Here is a 23,113-nt window from a genome sequence, read left to right as displayed (position 1 = left end):
AGCACGCAGAGGGCACACACCAGCAGCACACGGCCAGTCATCGTCATCGCCATCACTCCTGTCACTTGCGTGCAGCCTTCAGCACAAACTAACTCCCCGTCAACGCAGAGCAAAAGCAAAAGGAGAAACACGGCCGCTACACCGTCCCATCCAGCGATGAGAGTCACGCACACACCACGAGACAGAGGGAATCAGTGGGAGGGAAACGCAATCAACGCCCGCAGCAAGAAAACATCAATAAATAAATAAATAAATAAATAAAATAAAATAAGTAAAAACAAAAGAAAACAAGCAGCAATAAAGTAAAGCAGTAAAAACGCACACACAAACAAAAACCTGCACAAAAATAACTCCAGTGCGCATGCACCTATCCTCAACAGTGTGTCCACGCAAACAGTCGTGTGCGTGTCGTGCGTATGCGTATGTTTCGGATGTATGTTCAACGTGACGGATGTGGCACAGCACGGAGCACACAGCAGGGCAGCGGAAGCAAAAAAAGCAAAAAAAACAATCATCATAATTGCTCTTACTTTATACATCGGACCACTGTGGACGCACACATTTCCCCGTGGCTGAGTGCTGGCACGCATGGTCCACTTTCCATTTCAGCCCACAGCGGTGTACGCCAGCGCGGATACGGCAAGCAGCGAGGCACACACCCACGCAGAGCTGCTGAGGCTGCCGTCAATTTCGCGAATATGTGACGGTGCGCGGGTGGTCGTCGTGGTTGGCGCCTCTGTATTCGTAGTAGTTGTTGCCTGTGGCGCAGTGGTCGTCGTTGTAGTTGGGGCATTTGTCGTGGTTGTAGTGGTAGTCGTATTTGCAGCAGTGGTCTCGTTCTCTGATACCTTCCTTACAGCAGTCAAACTTGTTGACTGCTGCGCATCGGATGTATCTGTTACTTCTGGATTAAGGGGTTTCTCTTTTCCTTCTTTTGCCGTCTCAGTGACTCCATCAAGTGCCTGCTCCTGAACATCCTTCGGACTTTCTGACTTCAGCGTGTCAATTATCGGAACTAGTAGTTCTGAGTTACTGGAAGGCGTCCCATTATCATTCTGTCCCGCACCGGACGCTGCTTTTCCTGTCCGTAATGCATCAACATCCGTATCTGAATTATGTTCCCCACCGAGCTTATTTAGCACTTCTGAAACAATAACCTGTACATTAACTTCTTCTCCAGTTTTAACCTCGCCTGCTGTCGCTCGCGCCGAAGGGCAGCAGCACAGCGCAAGCACCAACAGGGCGCACAGCAGACGGCACGTCATCATCGTGAGTGTAGTCGTTCAGTGGTGTGGAGCTGATCTGCACAGTGAGGGACATGGAGAGCAACAGGGGAGACGAGAGGTGCGGCAGACACACACAGAGGGCACACCACATGAGGAGAGGGCAGCAGCCAGGCATGCACCGTACGCCGCACACCACGCACGACACACACTCCAATCCACGGCAGCAGGCACACACACACACACACGGCCCTGCCGCAACACCAACACACAGATGGAGGGGGGAGAACCAAACAGGAGCGGCACACAAGGCTCCACCGCATGTACACACGGCGAGAGCGGTCCGTCGCGTCGGCACCCCTCATGGAGGGTACGCACACACACAAGAGGAGGCGCAACGCACACAGCAACGCAAAAGGCCAAAGTAACAGTAAAAAGGGAGAGATCCCCGCACACCACGTGGATTGTTGGTCCACGGGAAGCGCAGCCAACAATTCGGTTTGTGTTCTTCCTGCTTTTCGCTGGTAAAGTGCTGCAATAGATGTTTTTATTTCCTCCTTCGTTACTTTGGCACCTGATTCCTCACCGTTTACTGCGGTGGAAATGAAAATATGTGAGTGGACTCCCACACACCAGAACGCACCTTCGCTCCTATTTATTGGTGCACAGAAGGGCATGTGTGTTTGGTGGTGCCTCGACCATATATTCCTCTGGGTGCACATTCCCCTGTAGGCTGAGGGCGGAATGACGCTCCATCGCGGTGCACTTCCCTCGCATGCCGCCCACTGTGATTCATCATGCATCACCCTCTCACACATTCCGTGGTGCCACACCGTCGATATTATTGCAGCCGCTGTGATTCCGCATATTTCACGCATTTGAGTGTGCCACAATACATCCGCTCGTGTGGCCGCCGCATCCAAACAGCGGTGCCCAACACCGTGAGCGGCAGTCCACATCCTTGCATGTCCCAACGCAGTGGTGTTTGACTGTCAGCCAGGCGCCAGACAACACGAGAGTATTGTGCTGGCAGTACAGCACACGGAGCTGCAGTGAATGACTCGGGTGGCGACGCATCTATTTGTCGCAAGGCAGTGAAAGGGAGTCGGGCAAAATAATGCCGGCTGCATTCACGACACCACATCCACAGCCAAGCATGCGAAGTGATGTGTGTTTCCCTGGTGCTGTGGAATGCCTGCAGACGACGCCACTAGTGGAGGCATGCCACCCATGATCAGCGGACAGACAATAATCGGCATGGGAGGCCACAAAAGGCAGCAACGACGCCAGCAGCAGGAGCAGCTCTCTCTCTCTCTCTGTTGCCTTCGAGAAGAAAATATTCCACCAGCCACAGCTGACTGTGCCATCGCGACGCTCCATGCACTTCGTGGCTGCGCCAACACATCCTGCTCCCTGCAGCGCCTCAAAAGACGCCTCACTCCGTCCACTAAGTGCATCGATGTGGGCGGTGCCTGCGCTGTTCATGAGGACCACAACGATGTGAGGGTCACCGAGTCGCAGCATGTTTGTTGTGACGTTGTTGCATGGCACCTGCACACACACGCAGCGCCTGCATCCCTCCCTTTTGTGTCCACCCTCCGCCGGAGTGGCCACACACACGGGCAGCAGCAAAATCACTTTACCCTCGACGATCCAAAATCAACACTGACATCCCTCGCGACGCAAAGATCCCGGTTGCCAGCACGGGCTTCCTGCCGCTGTGCCATCGACGCTGAAACACGGCACAGTGCACGCACTCATTTCCCTCGTGTGCAGTCAGCCGTTTGCTTCACACATTCTTCGATGGGCTGACGTCCACAAAGGCACGCCACAAATGCCACCGTGATCGCACAATCTCTTGCGATGAGCGTCGGTGTGTGCATGGATCCGCTGCCCACACGTGCTGGCAGGCAGCCTGCAGCCGGTGCCCTCGTGCCAGTCCATCGGCTCCAGCACAGAAAATAGAAAACGGCCAATTCCCGATGCACTTATTCTCACCGGCAGCACCAACACGCTGGTTGCCAGCCGTCATTCCTCACCACATCCAGGAATGCCGAAAAGTGACGTGGAGCTACCAGCAACGCCACAATCCCCGCACACATGTCGGCTCCACCAGAGAGGACACACAAACCACAAACAACACCCTTCACATGTCATCCGAACATCATTCCGACACACCGCGACACGCCAAACAGAAGTATTCGTCACTCCATGCACCTCCTCACGCAATCAAATAGTCCACGCACCACGCACGGCAGCAGCCCACACGCGGTCAAACAAATGTTCTTCGCATCAGTGTTGTCCACGTGCTGCGGTGAGAAGTAAGCAAAAGAGACGAGCCGCCAAACCCCAAAAGAGTGCCACGACTGGCCGCAAGTCAGCGGAACGCAGCCACTCAAATGAATTCAGTCCTCATGCCCTCAGCCTCCCACCTTCTCCCACAAAGGACCCAATAACCACAAATCAAATACCCTGTCAAATAAAGTCGCTGTGCAACACCAAGTGAAGCCGCAGTGCCTCCCGCTGTCATCCGGGACCGTTGTGGACGCCTTCACGGGGACAGACACCCACCGGATATTACGAACGGCGCTGTACACCTGCGATGCATCCTTCGGGAACGCCCACTCACCGTTCTCGCGCAGCGCGTTGAGAATTAGACAAATATTCTTGGACCAGACCGCTGGGCAGACCGCGCCACGCCGCTATCGGTCGCGGCTGGATGCAGAGGCCGGGGCGTCCCAGCACACCACGCGATCCTTTCTGGTTGGATGCGTCCACAGTGCGTTGCACCACGGCGGTGAGGCGACCGCACCGTGTCCGGTCCCCACTCACCTCCACAGCCTGGAAGTGCGGCGCGGCGACAGCTGCACAGCATCGCTCGGCCCACGCGCATCAGCGAAGGATACCTCTGGCCACCTGGCCGCCAATCCAGCACCGCTGGGGAGGAACATTGGGTTCCGCACACCCATACGGCATGAACGCCTCACATTTCTTTGGTATATTGAGGAAGAGCGTGGCGCAACCTGCTTGGAAAACACAGCTCCGTCAATACTTGGTAAGGCAGCGACGAGTATTCCGCTGCCGAGAGATGCCGTCCTCAAGGAACCGCGACGCGTTTGTAGCCACATGAGGATCTTCCCGGACCACATCCGCGTCCCTCATGCTGGGCAGCGCGTTGTTACCTGGACACCGTGAGCTGCAACGCGGTGGGCGTCTTCCGGCCACGGCACGCTCAACGACGCCCTGGACGGTGTCAGACGATCGGCCGTTGAAGCGGCCTGCGCCTCTCTGGGACCATATGACGCAGGCCGCTGGACGCACGGCTCGTTGTCTCTCGCTGAGAATGCCTCTGGATCAGCTGCGCTGCCACTTGACTCCCCGGACGACCGAGCTCCCTGTGGGGCCTCACCGCGCAGCTGCTGGCAGACTTGCATGCTCCTGCCGAGCGGAGCGTCCTGCCACCGAGCGTGGCCACAGACAGTTCCCAGTTCCCCGCCTGGCGGCAGCATCCCAATCGCCCACACGAGTTCCTGTCGCCACAAACTCCCTCTCGGCGATCGAGGCACTCCGCCTTGGCCCGCTGGCGGTGCACGACTGCGTCAGCGAGGAGATTTGCACCGTGCCGCATTCACTGGCGGATTGAGGTCGCACTGTTGGCTCCACATTTTCCCATAACGCCGCGGAATCCCGCGCAACGTGACAGCGGACGCCGACACCGTCATGGCACGATCTCTTCTGCAGGACTGCGTCGATGCCTGGCACGTGGAATGACTTACCGCAGTGAAGCGACGGAACGGGAGGGATACCCAGGAGGAAGAGGAAGGCGCACACATCGCATGACAGGCGCTTGACGGCGTGGCAGGACTCTATTCCTGGTGTTGACCCGGACATCGCGCCCCGAGCGGCGGCACCGCGCACAGGCGCGATGCGACTCCCGCCCACTCTTCGACAGATCTGCACGCGCCCTGCGGATCACAAATAACCCTCTGTGTCGGTGGCGCCGCTCTCTCACACTGAGGAGAATGGCCCGGCTCTGCCTCCGGAGCCTCCACCTCGCGTGTCGACGGCAACTCCTTTCCGATCAGCGAGCGGATTGATTTCCTCCTGCCCAATCTGCGGCAGCGTCTTCTCGTCCGTCCACAATATGAGGGCACACGCCGGACGTTTTCGGCCTGGCGTTCTAATGGTCGAAGAACGCCTCGCATGCGGACGCCGCAATGGCGCCACCGTCTTCCTAATAGGTGCCTCGCGCACAGGTCTCCACCGAAATTGCCAAGCACGCCAGCAGACCGAACATGCAGGAAGCACAACCGCGGGAACTCAATATGGAACAGGCTCTTCCGCCGCCGCCGCATCACAGACGCCGTGAGTTGCTGATCCCCCACGGACAACGGGAAACTGTGCATCATCCACTGCGGGAATGCCCCGTCGTTGCGAATTGGGACCGCGACTGTTTGTGACTGCCTCAGCCCGCGCGACGGCCCGTATGAGACGGAATAATTGCCATTTTTTTACGGACGGCCCTTGCGCTGCTCACTCGTTGCTGTGGCCGTGTACACCTACAACAAGATAAAAGGTTGCTTTGTGATGAATATTGGCTGTGCTTCCCGTGGACCAACAATCCACGTGGTGTGCGGGGATCATTCCCTTTTTACTGTTACTTTACTTTTGCGTTGCTGTGTGCGTCGCGCCTCCTCTTGTGTGTGTGCGTATTCTCCGTGAGGGGTGCCGACGCGACGGACCGCTCTCGCCGTGTGTACATGCGGTGGAGCCTTGTGTGCCGCTCCTGTTTGCTTCTCCCTCCTCCATCTGTGTGTTGGTGTTGCGGCAGGGCCGTGTGTGTGTGTGTGTGTGCCTGCTGCCGTGGATTGGAGTGTGTGTCGTGCGTGGTGTGCGGCGTACGGTGCATGCCTGGCTGCTGCCCTCTCCTCATGTGGTGTGCCCTCTGTGTGTGTCTGCCGCACCTCTCGTCTCCCCTGTTGCTCTCCATGTCCCTCACTGTGCAGATCAGCTCCACACCACTGAACGACTACACTCACGATGATGACGTGCCGTCTGCTGTGCGCCCTGTTGGTGCTTGCGCTGTGCTGCTGCCCTTCGGCGCGAGCGACAGCAGGCGAGGTTAAAACTGGAGAAGAAGTTAATGTACAGGTTATTGTTTCAGAAGTGCTAAATAAGCTCGGTGGGGAACATAATTCAGATACGGATGTTGATGCATTACGGACAGGAAAAGCAGCGTCCGGTGCGGGACAGAATGATAATGGGACGCCTTCCAGTAACTCAGAACTACTAGTTCCGATAATTGACACGCTGAAGTCAGAAAGTCCGAAGGATGTTCAGGAGCAGGCACTTGATGGAGTCACTGAGACGGCAAAAGAAGGAAAAGAGAAACCCCTTAATCCAGAAGTAACAGATACATCCGATGCGCAGCAGTCAACAAGTTTGACTGCTGTAAGGAAGGTATCAGAGAACGAGACCACTGCTGCAAATACGACTACCACTACAACCACGACAAATGCCCCAACTACAACGACGACCACTGCGCCACAGGCAACAACTACTACGAATGCAGAGGCGCCAACCACGACGACCACCCGCGCACCGTCACATATTCGCGAAATTGACGGCAGCCTCAGCAGCTCTGCGTGGGTGTGTTCCCCGCTGGTGCTTGCCGTATCCGCGCTGGCGTACACCGCTGTGGGCTGAAATGGAAAGTGGACCATGCGTGCCAGCACTCAGCCACGGGGGAATGTGTGCGTCCACAGTGTTCCGATGTATAAAGTAAGAGCAATTATGATGATTGTTTTTTTTGCTTTTTTTGCTTCCGCTGCCTGCTGTGTGCTCCGTGCTGTGCCACATCCGTCACGTTGAACATACATCCGAAACATACGCATACGCACGACACGCACACGACTGTTTGCGTGGACACACTGTTGAGGATAGGTGCATGCGCACTGGAGTTATTTTTGTGCAGGTTTTTGTTTGTGTGTGCGTTTTTACTGCTTTACTTTATTGCTGCTTGTTTTCTTTTGTTTTTACTTATTTTATTTTATTTATTTATTTATTTATTTATTGATGTTTTCTTGCTGCGGGCGTTGATTGCGTTTCCCTCCCACTGATTCCCTCTGTCTCGTGGTGTGTGCGTGACTCTCATCGCTGGATGGGACGGTGTAGCGGCCGTGTTTCTCCTTTTGCTTTTGCTCTGCGTTGACGGGGAGTTATTTTGTGCTGAAGGCTACACGCAAGTGACAGGAGTGATGGCGATGACGATGACTGGCCGTGTGCTTCTGGTGTGTGCCCTCTGCGTGCTGTGGTGCGGTGTATTTGGAATTGCGGCCGATGATGCTGGCGGTGGTGATGGCAGTGCGGGTGAGAATTTGATCGCTTTGTGGCTTACCCGGCTGCGGATGGAATGCGCGGAGGAGGTCATCAGGAGGAAAGGAAGCAGTGCGAATGCATCCGCCGTTGAGGAATGCATGCGTCGGGGGATGGACGGTGTGCGTGCCGTTTTGGATGGCCGTCGTCGTTGGAGACGTCAGCAGTTTGCCGTGGCTGCTGCTGATGTTGCTCGGGATGTTAGCGATCCTGAATCTTCCTCACAGGGACAGTCAGGGAGTGACGATGGTTTGAAGGACAAAGTACCACTTGAACCAGCGTTGGAACCACCACCAGAAAAATTGGATAAAGCACCAGGGAACGGAGATGCGTTACAGACGCCCGCGGAGATTCCTGGGCTTCCCGAAACCAGATCTGAAAAAATGTTAAATGAAAAAAATGAAAAAGAAGTAAAAGACGACCGAGACCCAGTGAAACGGATTGGTGAAGGTGTCAGTATCGATATTGACGAGGAAGTTGATGGAGCCGCTGAAATATCAGATGAAAATCCAAAACACGAAGACGAAGAAGCAACGAATACAAGAGAGAGAAACGGGGGAGAAGGAAGCTTGAACAACGAAGATGAAATCAGTGGAAATCATCATGTCAGTGATGATATTTCCACTGGACTACATGTAGCTCTTCCATCTGTTTCGCACGTTAACGGTAAAGGCACTCAAAGTGTTGAAGGGACAAATGGCACCGTTGGAGAAAAAGGACTTGCTGGCCAAACGATAGTCCAACAAGCAGAGGGATCTCCAGCGCCAGAGGAACCAACCGTGGAATTCATTCAGAAAGAAGATACATCTAAAGAGGCAAAAGAAAAAGGGCATCAAGTGGGTAGAGGAAAAGAACAAACAACAATCGAAGAAAAATCAACAGAAGGAGCAGCAGCGGGAAACACTGCGGAGGACAGTCACGTAACTGAGGCTCAAACACCAGAACAGTCTGAAACAAGCAACACAAATGGAAACGTTGAAAAAGCAGAAGAGAAAAAAAGAGATGAATCCACCAAAAACGAAGAGAAATCAACGAAAGAGAAAGAACGAGAAAAGAACGCAGTGAAGTCAAAAAATGAGGAAAAAGAAGAAACCAAAGAAGAACGCGTAGCCGATGAAAAAGAAACGACAACAGTCGAAAAAAAAATGGCAGCAGTCCAAAGCCTTACAAAAATTAATACGACGACACCTGGCGACAGTGACAGCAGCACCGCGGCCTCCCACACCACCTCCCCTCTTTTGCTTCTTCTTCTTGTTGTTGTTGCGTGTGCGGCTGCTGCTGCGGTGGTGGCCGCGTGAGAGTGAGGGAGAGAGAGCCGCGCACCGCCCGCACACACACTCGTTCTTCACTCTCTGTGTGTGTCCCCTTGCATGGACTCTCGCCCTCACCCCACCCCACGAAGCACACACAATATGTGCCCATTGTATATATGCATGCACACCCATGCAGGCCCGTTGGTGCTCTCTTTTGCACGACACGCACCGCTGCCGTCCTGCCTGGCTGCATGGGCGGAGCACCGTAACTGTTTCTGTTTTGTTTCCATTGCATTGAGTGGGCGACCTCTCTCTCTCTCCCTGTGTGTGTTTTGCTTTACGGGAGTAATGAGAGTGTGTGTGCGCTGGTCGTCCCACGCTTCGGCTTTTTTTTTTTTTTTTTTGTAAGTTCAATTTCTTATACTGTTTGCTTTAAATTTCTTGCTAGTCTTTTTTTGTTATTAATTTGCCCGTTTTTTTTCATCTCTCACTCCCCCATCCTTCTTTTTTGCTTTTGGGGGCAATCGCTGTGGACGTTTTTTCTTTTCTACTCTTCCTTCTTTTAATTGTTTGTTGCTGCACTCTTCCTGCGAGGGGTGCCGTGTGTTCCCGCCCAACTGCTCCACTCGCACACCCACCGACACGCTCATGACGACGGCCCTGTGCGCCTCGCCTGCTGCATGCATGAGGAGGGGCCGCGACGAACGGCGCGCTGAGGGAGCCGTGACGTGTGGGCGTGCGACGAGGGCCTGTGGGGCAGCGCACACATTTCTTTCCTCTTGTTTTGTTTTGTTTTGTTTGCGGCCAGGGCTGGCAGACACCCGCAGCGCCACACACACACAGCCACACCCTGCCGCCGTGTTTTTCTTTTCCTTTGTTCTTTTTTTTCTGTGGACGGTTGTTTGCCGCTGCCACCGTGCGGTGATGGAGGGTGGGGAGCTGTGCTGGCCGTATTGCCGTCCAGCTGCGCATTTTCACTGTCTTCTTTATTTAATGGGTGTCTGCTACATACCGTCTTGAGTGACGTGTTTCCCCTTTTGTTTGTTTTGCCTACACGCGATGCCGGCTCCGCGGCTGTGCGTCCCATGGATTGCACGAAACAATGATTGAAAAAACGGGCCGGATGCCGCACGAAATGTGAAGGATGTTGTGTGGGCTGGTGGAACAGTACGATCTTTTCTTTGACTTCTTTTTCTTGTTGCAGGCAGTATGCATACACAGACACATGACTGTATGGTACTCCTTGGAACAGGAAATGAACTTCTTTCCGAATCAATTTTATGCTTTTTTTTTCATATTTTTGGGAGTTATTCTGGACTCTCACTCTTTTTTCTTTTGTTTTTGGTAAATCGCTGCGGTTCATTTTTTTTTTCTTTGTGTTTTCACTCGTGCTGAGTGCTTACGTGTCCCGTTGATTGTTCCTCTGGTAGCCGTGCTGTTGTCATGCCCTCATTTTTTTTCTTATGCTAGAGGCACCGATGGTCCGCGACGACGATTGTTTCTGTTCCCCTTTGCGATGGCAGGAGGGTGACTGGCGCCGGCCTGCTGAGTGCGCTCGGAGGGAGTGGACTGTGTGCGCCGTGCCTCACTGTGTGTGTGGGACGCCACCCGCCACGGCCTGCTGTGGGGCGTAATTCCAATTTGTCGGGGAAGAGAGAAGTAAGGGACGGTGCCGTGGACCTGTATGCGCTCCGTCCCTCTCTTTGCCGCCGTGGGTGTGCCGTGCGCATGGCTCCTTCTTGCGGTGCGACGTGGATGGCGGTGCTTCTGCGTGCGTTCTGCGGCGGGCTTTTCTTCTCCATTTCTTTGCCCTTTTGTGTGTGGGAAAGTTGTGGGAGAGGATATGTGTAGGGGGAGTGATTGTGGGTGGCTGCCAGCCTCGCCCCGCGCATTGAGGACTTCGATACACGTGGCTTTGCTTGACGGCGTTTCGCAGCACCCAGAGTGTGGCGAGGAGGTGGATGGGGAAGATCTGTTGTGGGCAGAAGGAGGATGATAGGACAGTCCCCTTCCGTGTCATTTCCCGTGTCGTTGGCAGTACATACTGAGAGCGTAAATGTGAGCGAGTGCGGGATGAAAGGTTTATGCCGCTTTGTGTGTGCTACTCAGTCGTCGTCATTGCAGGCCGTCGCCACGGTGCGTTGTGGTGCGGTGCCGTTTGATGAGGGAAGGGCGCGATGCCACGGCCGCTGTGCACCACGACCATTTGTTGCCTCTGCACCGTCATTGTTGTTTTTCGGTTTGTGTGAATTTTTTTGCGCTTGCATAATATTTTCTTTTGCTTCACGATGAATTTGTTGGAGGAACTTTGGTTTTGGTGCCTGCTTCACGGCGTTTCGCCTTGTGTGTCGATTGCGATGCTTCTACGTGGTGCTGAAGCGTTTGGTGGGGTGTTCATTCTTCTTTTTGCGCCCTGCAGCCGACCTTGTTTGGCCATGGCGGGAGCAGTGGAGCTCTGCGACTGCGTGCTTGCCGTGTGTGTCTCATCTTTTGCCGTTGCTCCCTCGTTGTGTTGGTGAGGGAGGAGACGAGCGACTGCGTCGGTGGAGTTGCGCCCCGGTGGAGAGGGAAGGCACCGACCGCTGCTGACGGCGACGGTCTTTGCTGCAAGCGACCTGACGGGAAGATGTCACCGGTGTCACAGTCAACCGAGATGGATGAGGGCCGCACTGCGTCTCCCACCCCTTTCATCATCCCCTCAATCCACTGCAGTCACACGCCACACGCACCGCACGGCAGCGGCGGGACCACCATCCGGATGTCTGTGAGCCAATCGGAATGTGCAATCGGTGTGGACTCTTTTTCCCGTGTTTGAGTGCTGCCGCCGTGCCTCTTTATTTTTTCTTTCTTGTGTATGCCGTGCGCGCATGGTGCCGCTGCTTGCTGCGCAATGCCGACACGCGTGAACTAGAAACGACGCTTTGACTGCTGGCAACCGGCGAGCTCTCCGCTTTACTTACGCACCACCAACGCCAACACCTTTTGGACGCGCTTGATGGCTGGCGGTCGTAACGCCGCCACGTGGTCTGCCTCGGCTCTTGTGTGTCGTGCACGGCATCGGGATTGCCCTGTGATGGAGCCATTCGGTAAAAGGAGCGGTGCCAGTGGTCATATGGCTTTTTGCCGAGATTCCGCCACTCGGCACGGTGGCTGTGTGAGGCTGTGTGGGCGATGGGAGGACGATGGTGTCACTGACTTTATTGCGTCTGCGCTGCTTTGTGTCGGCGACTGTACTGTGGTGGGGATTGTGTATGACCGGATGCCTCTGCTTGCCACTGTATTTGGTTACTGTTACTGCTGCCTCTTATTCTTTTTTTTTTTTTTTTGAGCGTGCAGTTCGAGATACTTTGGCTTTGCCAGCACAACTATCGTTTCAAGGTGTTAGGGATTACTCGCAGTATTAGGATTGGTAGTACTGGGATATCGATCTGGCGGAATCGTGTCACTGGATTCGCCATCTGTAGGAAAGGATTTGATAGACAGGAGGAATGGTCGACGGGGCGAGAGCGACACGTCACGAGAGCCCTGCTGATACGTGTCTGAGTCGGTGGATGCAGTCTGCTGTGGGTGCGTGTCCGCGCGGCCGGCACCGTGTGCGGCGCAGGGCCATTTTGGCTGTGCGTGCGGCGCTGCTTGTGGCGTTGGTGCTGGCAGCAGCTGCTGCGTGGATGCCCGCGGTGCATGCGGTGGTGTTGCGACTGCGGGGCGGCACTGTGGACAGAGCCATCACGGTTGGCCGCGCCGTGGACACGGTGCTGATGGACGGCGTGTACGTCACGAACGGCGTGGCTGTGGTGTTCGACGTGCCGGCGATGCTTCCCGGCGCGCTGCGCATCGAACTGAGGAACTGCGTGTGCGACGGCGGTGCGCAGATCTACGTGCGGGGCTACAGCGGCGAGCCGGCGAGTGACCGGAGCCTGGAGGTGAGCGTGAGCGGGCTGTCCGGGAGCTACTGCTCGCTTGTGTTTGTGCACAACCTGCCGGCACACACGAACGTGACGGTCCGTGACTCGACGATTGTGACGGCGGGGCCGATGCGCTACTCGCAGCTGAGCGGGCTGACGGATGCGGTGGCGTCGCCGCTTGTGCTGTACGCGACGTCGCTGCTGCAGTCGCAGCTGCGTGTGAGCAACACTGTGCTGAGGTCGTCGCAGGCGGGCGGGTCGGCGGTGTACTTTGGCGGCGGCGTGGACCTGCTGTCGGGCGCTGTGGTGCTTGACGGCGTGTCGCTGGAGGCGTCGGGCGGTCCGACCGCGTCCGCGATGCGTGTGGCGTCCTCGTCGCGCCTCAGTCTGCGGAGCCACTCGGTGTTCTCCGTGACGAACGTGTCGGTTGTGAGCAGCGGCGGCGGTATTGTGCTTGGAGAGCGCCTCGCGGTGTTTGATTCGGTGCTGCGCTTCGTGCGCGTCGAGGGGTCTGTTGCGTCGTTGCTGGTGCGCTGCGACGGCGGGACGATCGGTGGCGGCGGGTGGCTGGACCTGCACGACGTGTGGGCGGTGGGCGAGGCGTCGTCCGTGGCGTCGCTGTCGGGTGTGATGCTGAGCGGCGGCACCGTGTCGATTGCGCGCTGCGCTGCCACCGGCGCGACGCTTGTCTCCGGGCCGACGATCACGAGCGGCGTCGTGTCGGTGCAGTGCAACCGTGCCGGCGGCCGGGTGCTGCAGAGCAGCGGCGACTACCGCACGGCCGGCCTGCCCTCCGTGAGCGTGGTGCCGTGCGACGGCTGTGCGGCTGCGCTGGCGTGCTTTGATGCGCTGACGGCGTCGTTCTCCGACTGCGTGTGCAGCTGCCGTGCCGGCGGCGTGGGCGAGGCGTGCCTGCCGTTCGACGTGCCGCCTGCGAGGGCCAGTGGTGGTGGCGATACTGCGGAGGGCTGCGTGAGTGGCGTGACGCTGACGGAGTCGGTGACGGCTGGCGGCGGGCGGGCGACGGCGTGCTTCGACTCGGTGGTGTTCAGCGGACCGATCACTGTGGCGGTGGACCTGCGCTCGATGGACGCGTTCGCTGACGCGCTGAACGTGACGCTGCGCCACTGCGTGCTTGCGGGCGGCGCGCAGCTGCGGATTGGCGGCCTCAGCGAGAGCACGGCGCGCCTGATGCCGCACGCTTTCGTCAACATGACGAATGTGACGTCGGTGGAGGGCGTGATTGTGCTGCATGGCGCGATGCCGCCGAACTCGAGTGTGCTGCTGGCGAACTCAACGCTGCGCGCGACGGTTGGCGGGTCGCAGTACGTGCCGACGACCCGTGGCCGTGAGAGATTCCGGTACGGCCCCGCGCTTGTCCTGGACGGTGTCCGGCTTCTGTCGACGTGTTTTGTCATGACGCGGTCGACGCTGGTGTGTGGCGGGGGTTCGTGCGCTGCGATCCTCGTGGAGCGCGACTTCGTCGTGAACCTGTCCAGCGTCTTCTACATGGACAACTGCGTTATTAGGTCGCGGACGCACGTGATTTACGCTCTTGCGTCGGACCTGCGTGTTAGCGGCTCCGTGTTCTCCATACAGAACAGCTTGTGGAGTGCGCCGAGCACCGAATATGGCAAAGCCGCGTGTATGTTCAGGGATGTCGCGGTGGATGGCGGCAGCGTGCTGCAGGTTGTGTCCAGCACGTTCCGTCTCGGCCTCGCCATGCTGATGGCAGCCACGCTGACCGTGACTGACGGCAGCTGGCTGGTGCACCGCAACAACGAGTTCCGCAGCGCCTACGTTGTGTACGTGGCTGCCCACTACGGCATGGTGTTCCGCGATCAGAGCGTGTGGTCGATACTTGACAACAACTTCACGTATGGCTCGTACTCGTCGACCATCGCAAATATGACAACCAACTGGTCACCACCATCCGACACGCGCCCGACCATCTACGGCATGTGCAACGAGGCAAGGGGCTCACCTGTGACGAATTACCAAGACGACCTCAATATTGGAGCACCCGTGACGGTGCTGGACTGTGGTGCGTGCACGGTGGACGCCGTGTGCTTTGCGGCGAGGACGAGCAGCATCAGCGGCTGTGAGTGCGTGTGCGCTGCTGGCGGCCACGGTGACACGTGTCTGCCAGCTGCGGTTCCGGACGGCCTTGGACCGCTCCCGCTCCCCGATGCGAAGGACACGGAGGTCCGCTGCGTGCACGGTGGCAGCATCGGCTCCGTGGACTATCCTGATCCCGGTGTGCGTGGTCTGTGCTTTGTCAACGTGACCTTCACCGCCGCGATTGTGCTGGACCTGTCGTATTTTGACGCGCCACAGCAGACACTCAACATCACGCTGCTGCAGTGCGTCCTCATGGGCCTGTTGATCAGGGGGAGTGATGCACGTGTGCACGTGAGCGTGACATCCTCGATACTGAATTTTGGTGCATTGGAGTTTACAGGTGATTTTGGCGCGAGCTCCCAGATACTGGTGGTGGGCAGTACGCTTGTGACGACGTCGAGCCACGCCATTTCCTTTGTGAATTTTATTCTCAGTGCGAATATGACGCTGCTGCTACTCGACAACTACATTGAGGCGAATAGGCACGCAGTCTATTTCTTCAATGGTGTTGTTGTTGATGGTGGTGGGATCATTGTGAAGGGAAATACGCTGAGCACAACGAAGGACGATGACGGTGTGGAATCATCTGTTTGCGTTAATTCTGTTGGAGTGAAGAACGGCGGCTACTTTGACGTGGAGAACAACACGATGAGCTCGGTCAACGGCGTTATTTTTTGGGGGGATACCACCGTGAGCTCCGCGGGGTTGCTGCGAGTGGCGGACTGCACCTTTGGTGGGAGTGAAGTTTTTGATTCCGCGCTGTTGCATTTGTCTGGCTCGGTGACCCTCGAGGGAGGTGCGCAGTGGCGTGTGGAGGGCAACAGCGTGGGTGCAGCCTCAGTATTAATTATTCCGCATCCCCAGTACAAAATCCAGCTGTCGGGCAGCGGCACCACCGTGGCGCTTGCAAACAACCGTCAGGTGGACAATAGTTATCCCTTCGCTGATCTTTCTCCGCCAGACACGATTGTTGAGCTACCCGCAAGGTTTGTGGTTGGGTGCAACCTGCAGGGCGATGAGGAGGTGTCGTACGACGGTGTGTTTCCGGAGGTGGTGGAGGTGTTCAGGTGCGGCACATGCAACGACGACGCTGCGTGCTACATGCCCGGGACGGAGTTGGTGGACCGCGGCTCGTGCTCGTGCAGCTGCAAGGACGGATGGCATGGCGCGTCGTGTCTTCCCTTCGAGGTGCCCGACACTGTTGTGCTGCCCGCAGCGGAGAGAGCCGTTGACGGCGACACGAGCTGCGTGGTGAACCAGACGCTGACGGACCTCGCGCTGAACATGTGGAAGACGCACCACTGCTACGTGGGTGTGAAATTCAGCGGCGTGGGTGCCGTGCTGACATTTTTCCTCAACAGTATGCCGCTGCATCTCCCCATCAACATCACGCTCACTGGGTGCACATTTCGTAGTGGTGCCGCGCTGCAGTTTGTTGGGGGTGCGGCGGCGGTTGAGTCATCTGGTGTCCTGATCCGCGTGAGCCGGACGGTGATGCGTTCCTCCACCGTTGCTTTCATACGTGCCCTCCCGCAGCACTGCGACATCGCCGTCACGGAGGTTGACGCGGTGCAGTCCTCCGAGTCTGAACTGCCGGACACTAGGATGAACACGTTGAGCGTCGTGTTGCTGAAGGACGCCGTGCTGCGTGCGTCCTCGCTGTTGGTCAGCAACGTCAAGGCGCATGCGACGAAGCGTGATGCGTTCGTTGTGTATTCGACCGGGACGCTGACGCTGGTGGGTGGCAGCTCGCTGTACGCGCGGTACTGCAGCTTTGAGGGATACAAATACCTGTTCTACGCGTACAGTCTCAGTGTCCGCAATCACTCTGTTTTTGCGCTTCTCAACAATACGATGGTCTCCGGGGCAATTCTGCTGTATCAACAGCAGGGATTCAACGTGTCGGATCACAGCGTGGTGCGCGTGGTGGGGAACAGCGGCTCCGTGCGATACGCCATCTGTAACGATGACATGTGGACTGTTCAGCTGTCAAGCTGGCTGGATTGGCGCGACAACGACGTGGAGGTGGGTGCGATGTTCTACGACAGTAGCTCCGCTTTTGTGAGCATTGACGGCAGCAGTGTGGTGACGCTGACTGGCTGCAAGATGGGCTCGACGGGGTTGTCGGTGTCCCTTTTATCTCGGGCTGACGCCGGCTACCGGTTTTTTGCTGGGTGCCTGACGGTCGCGGGACGGGAGGCGTCGACGGCGGCTGAACTGGCGCTCCACGGCATCACCAACGTGACGGCGGTTACCGCGTGCGGGGAGTGCACGAAGGAGGGCGACTGCTTTGCTCCGCTGACGACGGCGGTCATTGACTGCAGGTGCCAGTGCGCTGCTGGAGGGCACGGCGATGTGTGCGTCCCAGCGCCTGTGCCTGCTGGCCCGCCACTGCCACCGCCGCCGCCATCGCCATCGCCATCGCCACCGCCACCGCCGGTTGGTGAGTGCATCAGCGACATGGTGTACCCCGAGGTTCCGCAGGCGGTGGGCGGCGGGCTGTCGTGGCTGTGCTACCGCAACGTGACGTTCAGCGGGGGCGGCATGAGCCTGACGGTGCTGGTTGGGGGGATGACGGGCGACGTGGTGAATGTCACGTTCGATGGCTGCACGTGGAGGGACGGCGCCGTGCTGTTGCTGTTGGGCAACGTGCACGCCGCTGTGGGGTCGCTAAAAATCGTCGTCACCGGCAACAGGTTTATTGACGCGCTGCTCAGCCCGGAGGGTGTGTTTCCACCGCACACAAACATCACGATCAGCGGGAACAGTTTTACGGTCACGAGGCTGTTCCATTGGTTGGGTTTGGACCTTAGGAGGCCGTCGTGTGTTGTGATGAATGGACTGGCGATCAGCAACGACTCCGCGGTGGTGCTGAGTGGCAATGTGTTTCAGGCCGTGACGGCATCGTCAAGTGTCATAAAATTTGTTGGATCTGCGCTGAGGGTGTCGTGGCACTCCGTGCTTGCGGTGCTGGGCAACACGTTTCATATGGACGGCGCTAACAGTACGCTGATAAATATTGAAGGGTCTGGCCAATTTTCATCGCTGAAGGTGCTGAACAACTCTGCTGTGGTGATCCGAGGCAACGTTGTGACGAGGCCGGTGAAGTACTTTTTGTTAGTAATTTTGGCGTTACGTGTGGAGTCTCGGTCAGCGGTTGTGTTTCAGGGCAACAACATGCAGAGAAGCTCGGCTATATTTTTTTCAAGCTACTCTTCCTACATCTACTACAGCTCCTGGCTGCAGCTGAGCGGCAACCTCTGCCGTGAGTCCCCATCGGCAGCTTTTCTCTTTCTGAACCCCACGGTGAATCTCCGCGACTCCACGGTGTCTGTGTCCGGCAACCGATTCATGTCCAGCACTGTCACGCCGACAGTTCTGCGGATACCCAAAAGGTCCCGCGATCTCACAAACGGAGCGATTGTGGCCGCGTGCAACACTGTGAACGACGGGGAGGAAGTGAAATACAGCATACCGTCCGTGTACAATGCCACCATCCTGACATGCAGCGACCCATGCACTCTCGCGGCATCGTGCTTCCCTGCGTACACGGCGACGGCCTCGAGAGATGGCTGCGCCTGCAGGTGTGCTGAGGGCGGCCATGGCGATGCGTGCCTGCCCGTTGCTGTCCCCGAGCCGCCGAGCACTGACGGCGTTGATTTGTGCGTGCGGGACGTGAGTGTGGGTGTGGAGGTGAACGTCAGTTTCGGGACATCGGTGGCGTGCTACGTTGGTGTGACCTTTGCGGCGGACGTCGTGGTGGACGTGGAGTCGATGTCGGGGAGCGTGCGCAACGTGACGCTGGTGAACTGCACGTTTTTGCGCGGAGCGAGCCTGTACGTTGTTGGGTGGCGGTCCGACCCGACTGCTGGCGAGCGCGTTGATGTGTTGGTCAGCGGTCTTGAGTCGCGCTCCGGCGGCGTGGTGGTGGCGAACCGATTTCCGCCGGGCTCGCGCGTCACTGTGGTGGACTCGGTGCTGATTGCAGAGGCGCGTGTTGTGTACCGCGGCGCCTACGGCCTTGGCGACGTCTCCGCGTGCCTCGTGGTGCACAACGTGAATCTGACGGGGAGCGTGCTGACCATTGCGCGCACGCACGTGGCGGCTGTGTTCCGCGACGCTGTTGGCATGTTGTTTGTTGGCGGTGTGGCGCTGTCGTCGCTCGGTGCGCTGTACGTGGACGGGCTGTCGGTGCAGACGGCGCTGGGGCTGTGCGTGTCGGTGGAGGGCGGTGTTGCTGCCAGTGGCGGCTCCGTGGTGGCGTTTGTTGACAGCGACTTCCTGCTGTGCAAGCACGCGGTGTCTGTGCGTGGGGCTGTGAGCGTGTCGGGCTCTGCTGTGGCGCTTGTGCGGAACGAATTTTTGTCGACGGAGGACTACGCGGTGGCGTTTTATTTGACGGTGAGCCTGGCCGACGGGTCGATGCTGCTGGCGAAGGGCAACGTGCACGACGGTGTTTCGAGGGAGATGCTCCACGCCGCTGGCACTGTGACCGCTGCTGGGAGCACGCTGAGCTTTGTGCGCAACCGAGCACTGCTGCCTCGGATGGTCTCGCTGAGCCTGTCGCTTGCGGCTGGGGCGCATTTGAGGGTGGCGTGCAACGACGCTGGTGACCGTGTCCTGTCGACGGCGGAGGAGCACGCAGCGGCTGGTTTTGGCGACGCTGGGAGCATCGACGTTGCTGGGTGCGACGACTGCGACAGGGACACGCACTGCTACGCGCCCGGGACGGCGTCGGCGAGCATGAAGAACGGTGCGTGCGTGTGCGCGTGCGGCAGCGGCGGGTACGGCGAGGCGTGCGTGCCGGTGGGAGCTCCCGCGCTGCCGCCTGCTGTGGGCACTGCGTCGAGTGTGTTCTTCCGCGAGGGCGTGACGGTGCGGTCGGTGTTCGTTGTGCCTGCCGGCGCGAGCGAGGTGACGCTGCGCCACGTTGTGCTGGACGGCGTGAGTCCGGTGCTCTACGTGCCGTGGATGGCGCGGGACGGCGTGCGGATCGTTGTGCAGAACGTGTCGCTGCGTAACGGCGCTGTGCTGTACGTGATGGGCGGTGGAGCGTTGCGCGGTGCGGGGGCGGCGGGGAGCGACGAGAGCGGGCCGGTGGAGCTGTCCGTGTGCGACGTGGAGGCGCTGAACGGTGCGCTTGTGCTGATCGGCACGTTCCCCGCAAGGTCTGTGCTGACGGTGACGGACTCCCTGCTGGTTGCCACGAGGCCGACGCCGTTTGTGTATCTTCCCGGCTCGCAGTCCTCGCCGTACGCACCGGTGCTGGTGCTGTCGGGCCTGCGGCTCGTGCGGTCCGTGCTGGTTGTGTCTGGCGTTGCCCTCGTGACCGTGATGACTGGTGGGCGGACGGTGGTGGTGAACGGCGCCGTGCTGGAGCTTGTCGGTGGCGGTGTCGCGCTGGACGCGGCTGTGTTCGGTGGCGACTATGCGTTGTGCGCGAGTGCGCGCGTGGTTGGGTCTGGAGGCGCTGTGCTGCGCGTGTCGGGGAGCCAGGTGTACGCCGCGCATGGGTTGGTGTTCGAGAGCGGTGTGGAGGCCAACGCGTCCGCCGTCGTGGTGAACGACAACGCCGGTGCGCTGACCGATGGCGCGCTGCTGGAGCTGCGAGGGCCGGCGTTGTTTGTGTCCGGGTCGTGGCTGTCGGTGCGCGGCAACAGCATCAGTGGCAGAATTCTGTCGGTGCCGTCGTACCCGCGCAGTGCGGAGCTTGTTCAGAGCACGCTGACGCTCCACGGGAACGCTGGCAGTGGGCCCGTCGTGATGGACGGCACCGTAGCTCTTGGGGGCGCCGGCCGAAAGTTCGTCGTGGGGTGCCTGACGCTCAACGGGCAGGCGCTGCGGCCGATGGACTACAGGTCCGCCGGTATCATCGGGGAACTCCGCCCCGTGGCGTGTGGCGTGTGCGACGCCGACGTGCGCTGCTTTGCAGCTGCGACGAGGACGATGTCGAGGTCGTGCGGCTGCCGCTGTGCTGAGGGCGGGTACGGGCGCGACTGCCTGCCGGTGTACCTGCCGCACGTGGACGGGTGCAACCGCACGCTCTATAGGCCGCCGCTGAGCCACACGGCGACGCTGACGGAGACGCGCAGCCTGACTTCAACATGGACGCCGAGCCACACCACCGAGCACTACAGTCCGACGCAGTACAGTTCGACGGAGACCCTGCAGGTGACGGAGACGGTGGCGTTGCTGCCCACGCGGACCCCGACGGCGTCGGTGAGCGGCACGCTGTGGTGGAGCGACGTGGCGTGCCCGACGCTCGCTGTGACGACGACGGTGGCTGGTGGGAGCCTGACGCAGAACGACATCCGTGGCGGTGGGAGCGCCGTCCCGACGCTGCTGATGGTGGCGCTGCCGTCGCCGTTTCGGTGGGCACGCGACCCGCAGCTCGGCACGCACCTGAGCTTCGTGCCGGTGTCGACGGCGCAGCCGAGCGGGTTTGGTGGTCCGTGGGGAGCGATGCTGCGCAATGCGACGTGGGTGCGCAACGCGACGAATCCGTCCACCGTCCTGGAGCTGGCTGTGCCCGTGCACCGCGGTTACTTCATTGCTGCCGACGAGACGATAGTCATTCGCTGCGACGCTGTGGCGGTGTCTGGCGGCTGCAAGGGTGTGCTGCTTGGGTCCTTCACGATCAGGTCGAACACGCTGCCCGCCGCTGCCAGCGCCCTCTCGGCGATCACCGGTGTCGTTGCGGCGGGTGCGGCGGCTGTTGCCGTGGTGGTGACGGGCGGGCTCGGCTCCGTCCTGGAGATGCAGGCACTCGGCGTGTTTGCGAGGATGTCATGCGCCTCGGCACAGGAGCGTGCGAGCACCGTTGCGCTGCCGTACTTCCTGTCGGTGTTCGCTGCCCTTGACCCGCTGTGGATGGTGGTGGGCAACGCGCTGATCGCCGCTGTGTTCGGGTGCGTGCACTGCGGTGTGACGGCGGCCTTCCAGCGGTGGCGCGGCGTGGACGCTGCGAGTGCGTGGGCGGCGATGCGCTTCCCGAGCCTGACGTACGTTGTGGCGCACGCGATGCACCTCGGTGTCTTCTTCGGCTCCGTGCTCGCACTGGCGATGCCCGGCGCCCGCGTGCAGCACCGCGTGATTGGTGTCGTCGGCGTGCTGTACGGTGTGGCGTTCCCTGCTGGCGTGTGCTACTTTATTTCCCGCCACACGGGCGCGAGCTTCACGAGGTACTGGCGGTTTTCGAGGAAGCCGCTGCACGAGCGCCTGCTGTACCCCGTCGGGTATTGGCACCCCGCGGCGCAGCAGCGGATGTACGGCGGCATGCTGACGAACATGAGGGGCAGCCGCGTGTACTGGTGCGTGTTCCAACTGTCGGTGCTGTGTGTGGTGTGCCTGACTGCGGCTGTGCACCCGCCCGTGGGAGGCTGCCACGTCCAGTACTTCTGCATGGCGGCTGTGCTGCTTGCGGGTGCGGGCGTGGTTGCCTTCACGAACATGATGCGCTCGGCTTTCCTGACGGTGATGCACACTGCGAGCTTTGTGCTTCTTGCACTGCTGTGCGTGATCAGCGCGGCCAACCACCTTGCGCCGAGCGACGGCGGTGCGAGGGCGTACGCGGCTATCGTGCTGCTGCTGACGACTGTGGTGCTTGCGGTCACTGTGTACAGTGTCGTTGTGTGGTACGCGGAGGACCGCCACTGGCAGGAGCTGCGCGAGCCGCGGCGTGGCGGGCTGGAAGCGCTGCTGCGCGATGGCGAGGAGAGCGACGAAGAGACGCGGAAGCCCCACGACAGGACTTCATCGTCGTACGCCTCAGGCACCACCGTTGCGTCGTCGTACCGACCACCCGCACCGCCGTGGCAGCCCATGGCCGGTGACACCCCCTCAGACGCACAGAGCCTGCTCGAGTGTGCATCGAGTGCGAGAGGCAAAATTGATCACGCCCTCCTGTGACGTGCAACACGTGGAACTGACAGGTGTGCGGTGTTGGTTGATGGGGGGAGGGTGCGGAGCCACAAATATGCTGCGCCCCACAGCCAGCCATCGTTAACCGCACCGACGGTATTGTTGATTGTTGTTTCTATCGATGTGTTTCTATTTTGAGCGGGTGCTTTCAGGAGTTTTTCCCGTTCCGCGATGACTGCGTGGAAGGGGATTGTACTGTCGCCCTTGTTGCTCCTGCTGTTGTGTTGTATCGGACTGTAATTTCATAGAGTTGCGTGCGAGGAACTCGGCGCTCACTTTGTGCAATGGAGGAGGGATCCAGCGAACCGCCTGGTGG

The 23,113-nt window shown here is 59.0% G+C and overlaps 5 protein-coding genes across 5 annotated transcripts, besides 9 other annotated features; 3 read left to right on the top strand and 2 right to left on the bottom strand.

The window, feature by feature from the left end:
- Tc00.1047053510391.50 (mucin-associated surface protein (MASP), putative) lies at positions 1-53 on the bottom strand (the record flags this gene model as incomplete). Its single annotated transcript, XM_805675.1, has 1 exon — positions 1-53. A coding segment is annotated over one exon (53 nt), but the record flags the coding sequence as incomplete, so codon positions are not given.
- Positions 1-7,513: a sequence feature (areas not merged during assembly with more than two copies in the genome that could not be assigned to a particular haplotype).
- Positions 237-262: a microsatellite.
- Positions 606-1,268, bottom strand: Tc00.1047053510391.40 (mucin TcMUCII, putative; the record flags this gene model as incomplete). The annotated part of the gene is made up of 1 exon (XM_805674.1): positions 606-1,268. The coding sequence occupies one exon, from the start codon at positions 1,266-1,268 to the stop codon at positions 606-608; it is 663 nt and encodes a 220-aa protein (XP_810767.1).
- On the top strand, positions 6,264-6,929 carry Tc00.1047053510391.30 (mucin TcMUCII, putative; the record flags this gene model as incomplete). The annotated part of the gene is made up of 1 exon (XM_805673.1): positions 6,264-6,929. The coding sequence occupies one exon, from the start codon at positions 6,264-6,266 to the stop codon at positions 6,927-6,929; it is 666 nt and encodes a 221-aa protein (XP_810766.1).
- Positions 7,272-7,297: a microsatellite.
- Positions 7,481-8,896, top strand: Tc00.1047053510391.20 (mucin-associated surface protein (MASP), putative; the record flags this gene model as incomplete). Its single annotated transcript, XM_805672.1, has 1 exon — positions 7,481-8,896. The coding sequence occupies one exon, from the start codon at positions 7,481-7,483 to the stop codon at positions 8,894-8,896; it is 1,416 nt and encodes a 471-aa protein (XP_810765.1).
- Positions 7,514-8,596: a sequence feature (heterozygous, non-Esmeraldo-like haplotype).
- Positions 8,578-8,701: a sequence feature (T-rich).
- Positions 8,597-8,768: a sequence feature (haploid, non-Esmeraldo-like haplotype).
- Positions 8,769-23,113: a sequence feature (areas not merged during assembly with more than two copies in the genome that could not be assigned to a particular haplotype).
- Positions 9,631-9,651: a microsatellite.
- On the top strand, positions 12,340-22,785 carry Tc00.1047053510391.10 (dispersed gene family protein 1 (DGF-1), putative; the record flags this gene model as incomplete). The annotated part of the gene is made up of 1 exon (XM_805671.1): positions 12,340-22,785. The coding sequence occupies one exon, from the start codon at positions 12,340-12,342 to the stop codon at positions 22,783-22,785; it is 10,446 nt and encodes a 3,481-aa protein (XP_810764.1).
- Positions 17,263-17,316: a microsatellite.

This window comes from Trypanosoma cruzi, genomic scaffold, assembly GCF_000209065.1.
Source record: "Trypanosoma cruzi strain CL Brener 1047053516737 genomic scaffold, whole genome shotgun sequence".
Taxonomy (NCBI): domain Eukaryota; phylum Euglenozoa; class Kinetoplastea; order Trypanosomatida; family Trypanosomatidae; genus Trypanosoma; species Trypanosoma cruzi.
This window is presented reverse-complemented; position numbering and strand designations above follow the sequence as displayed.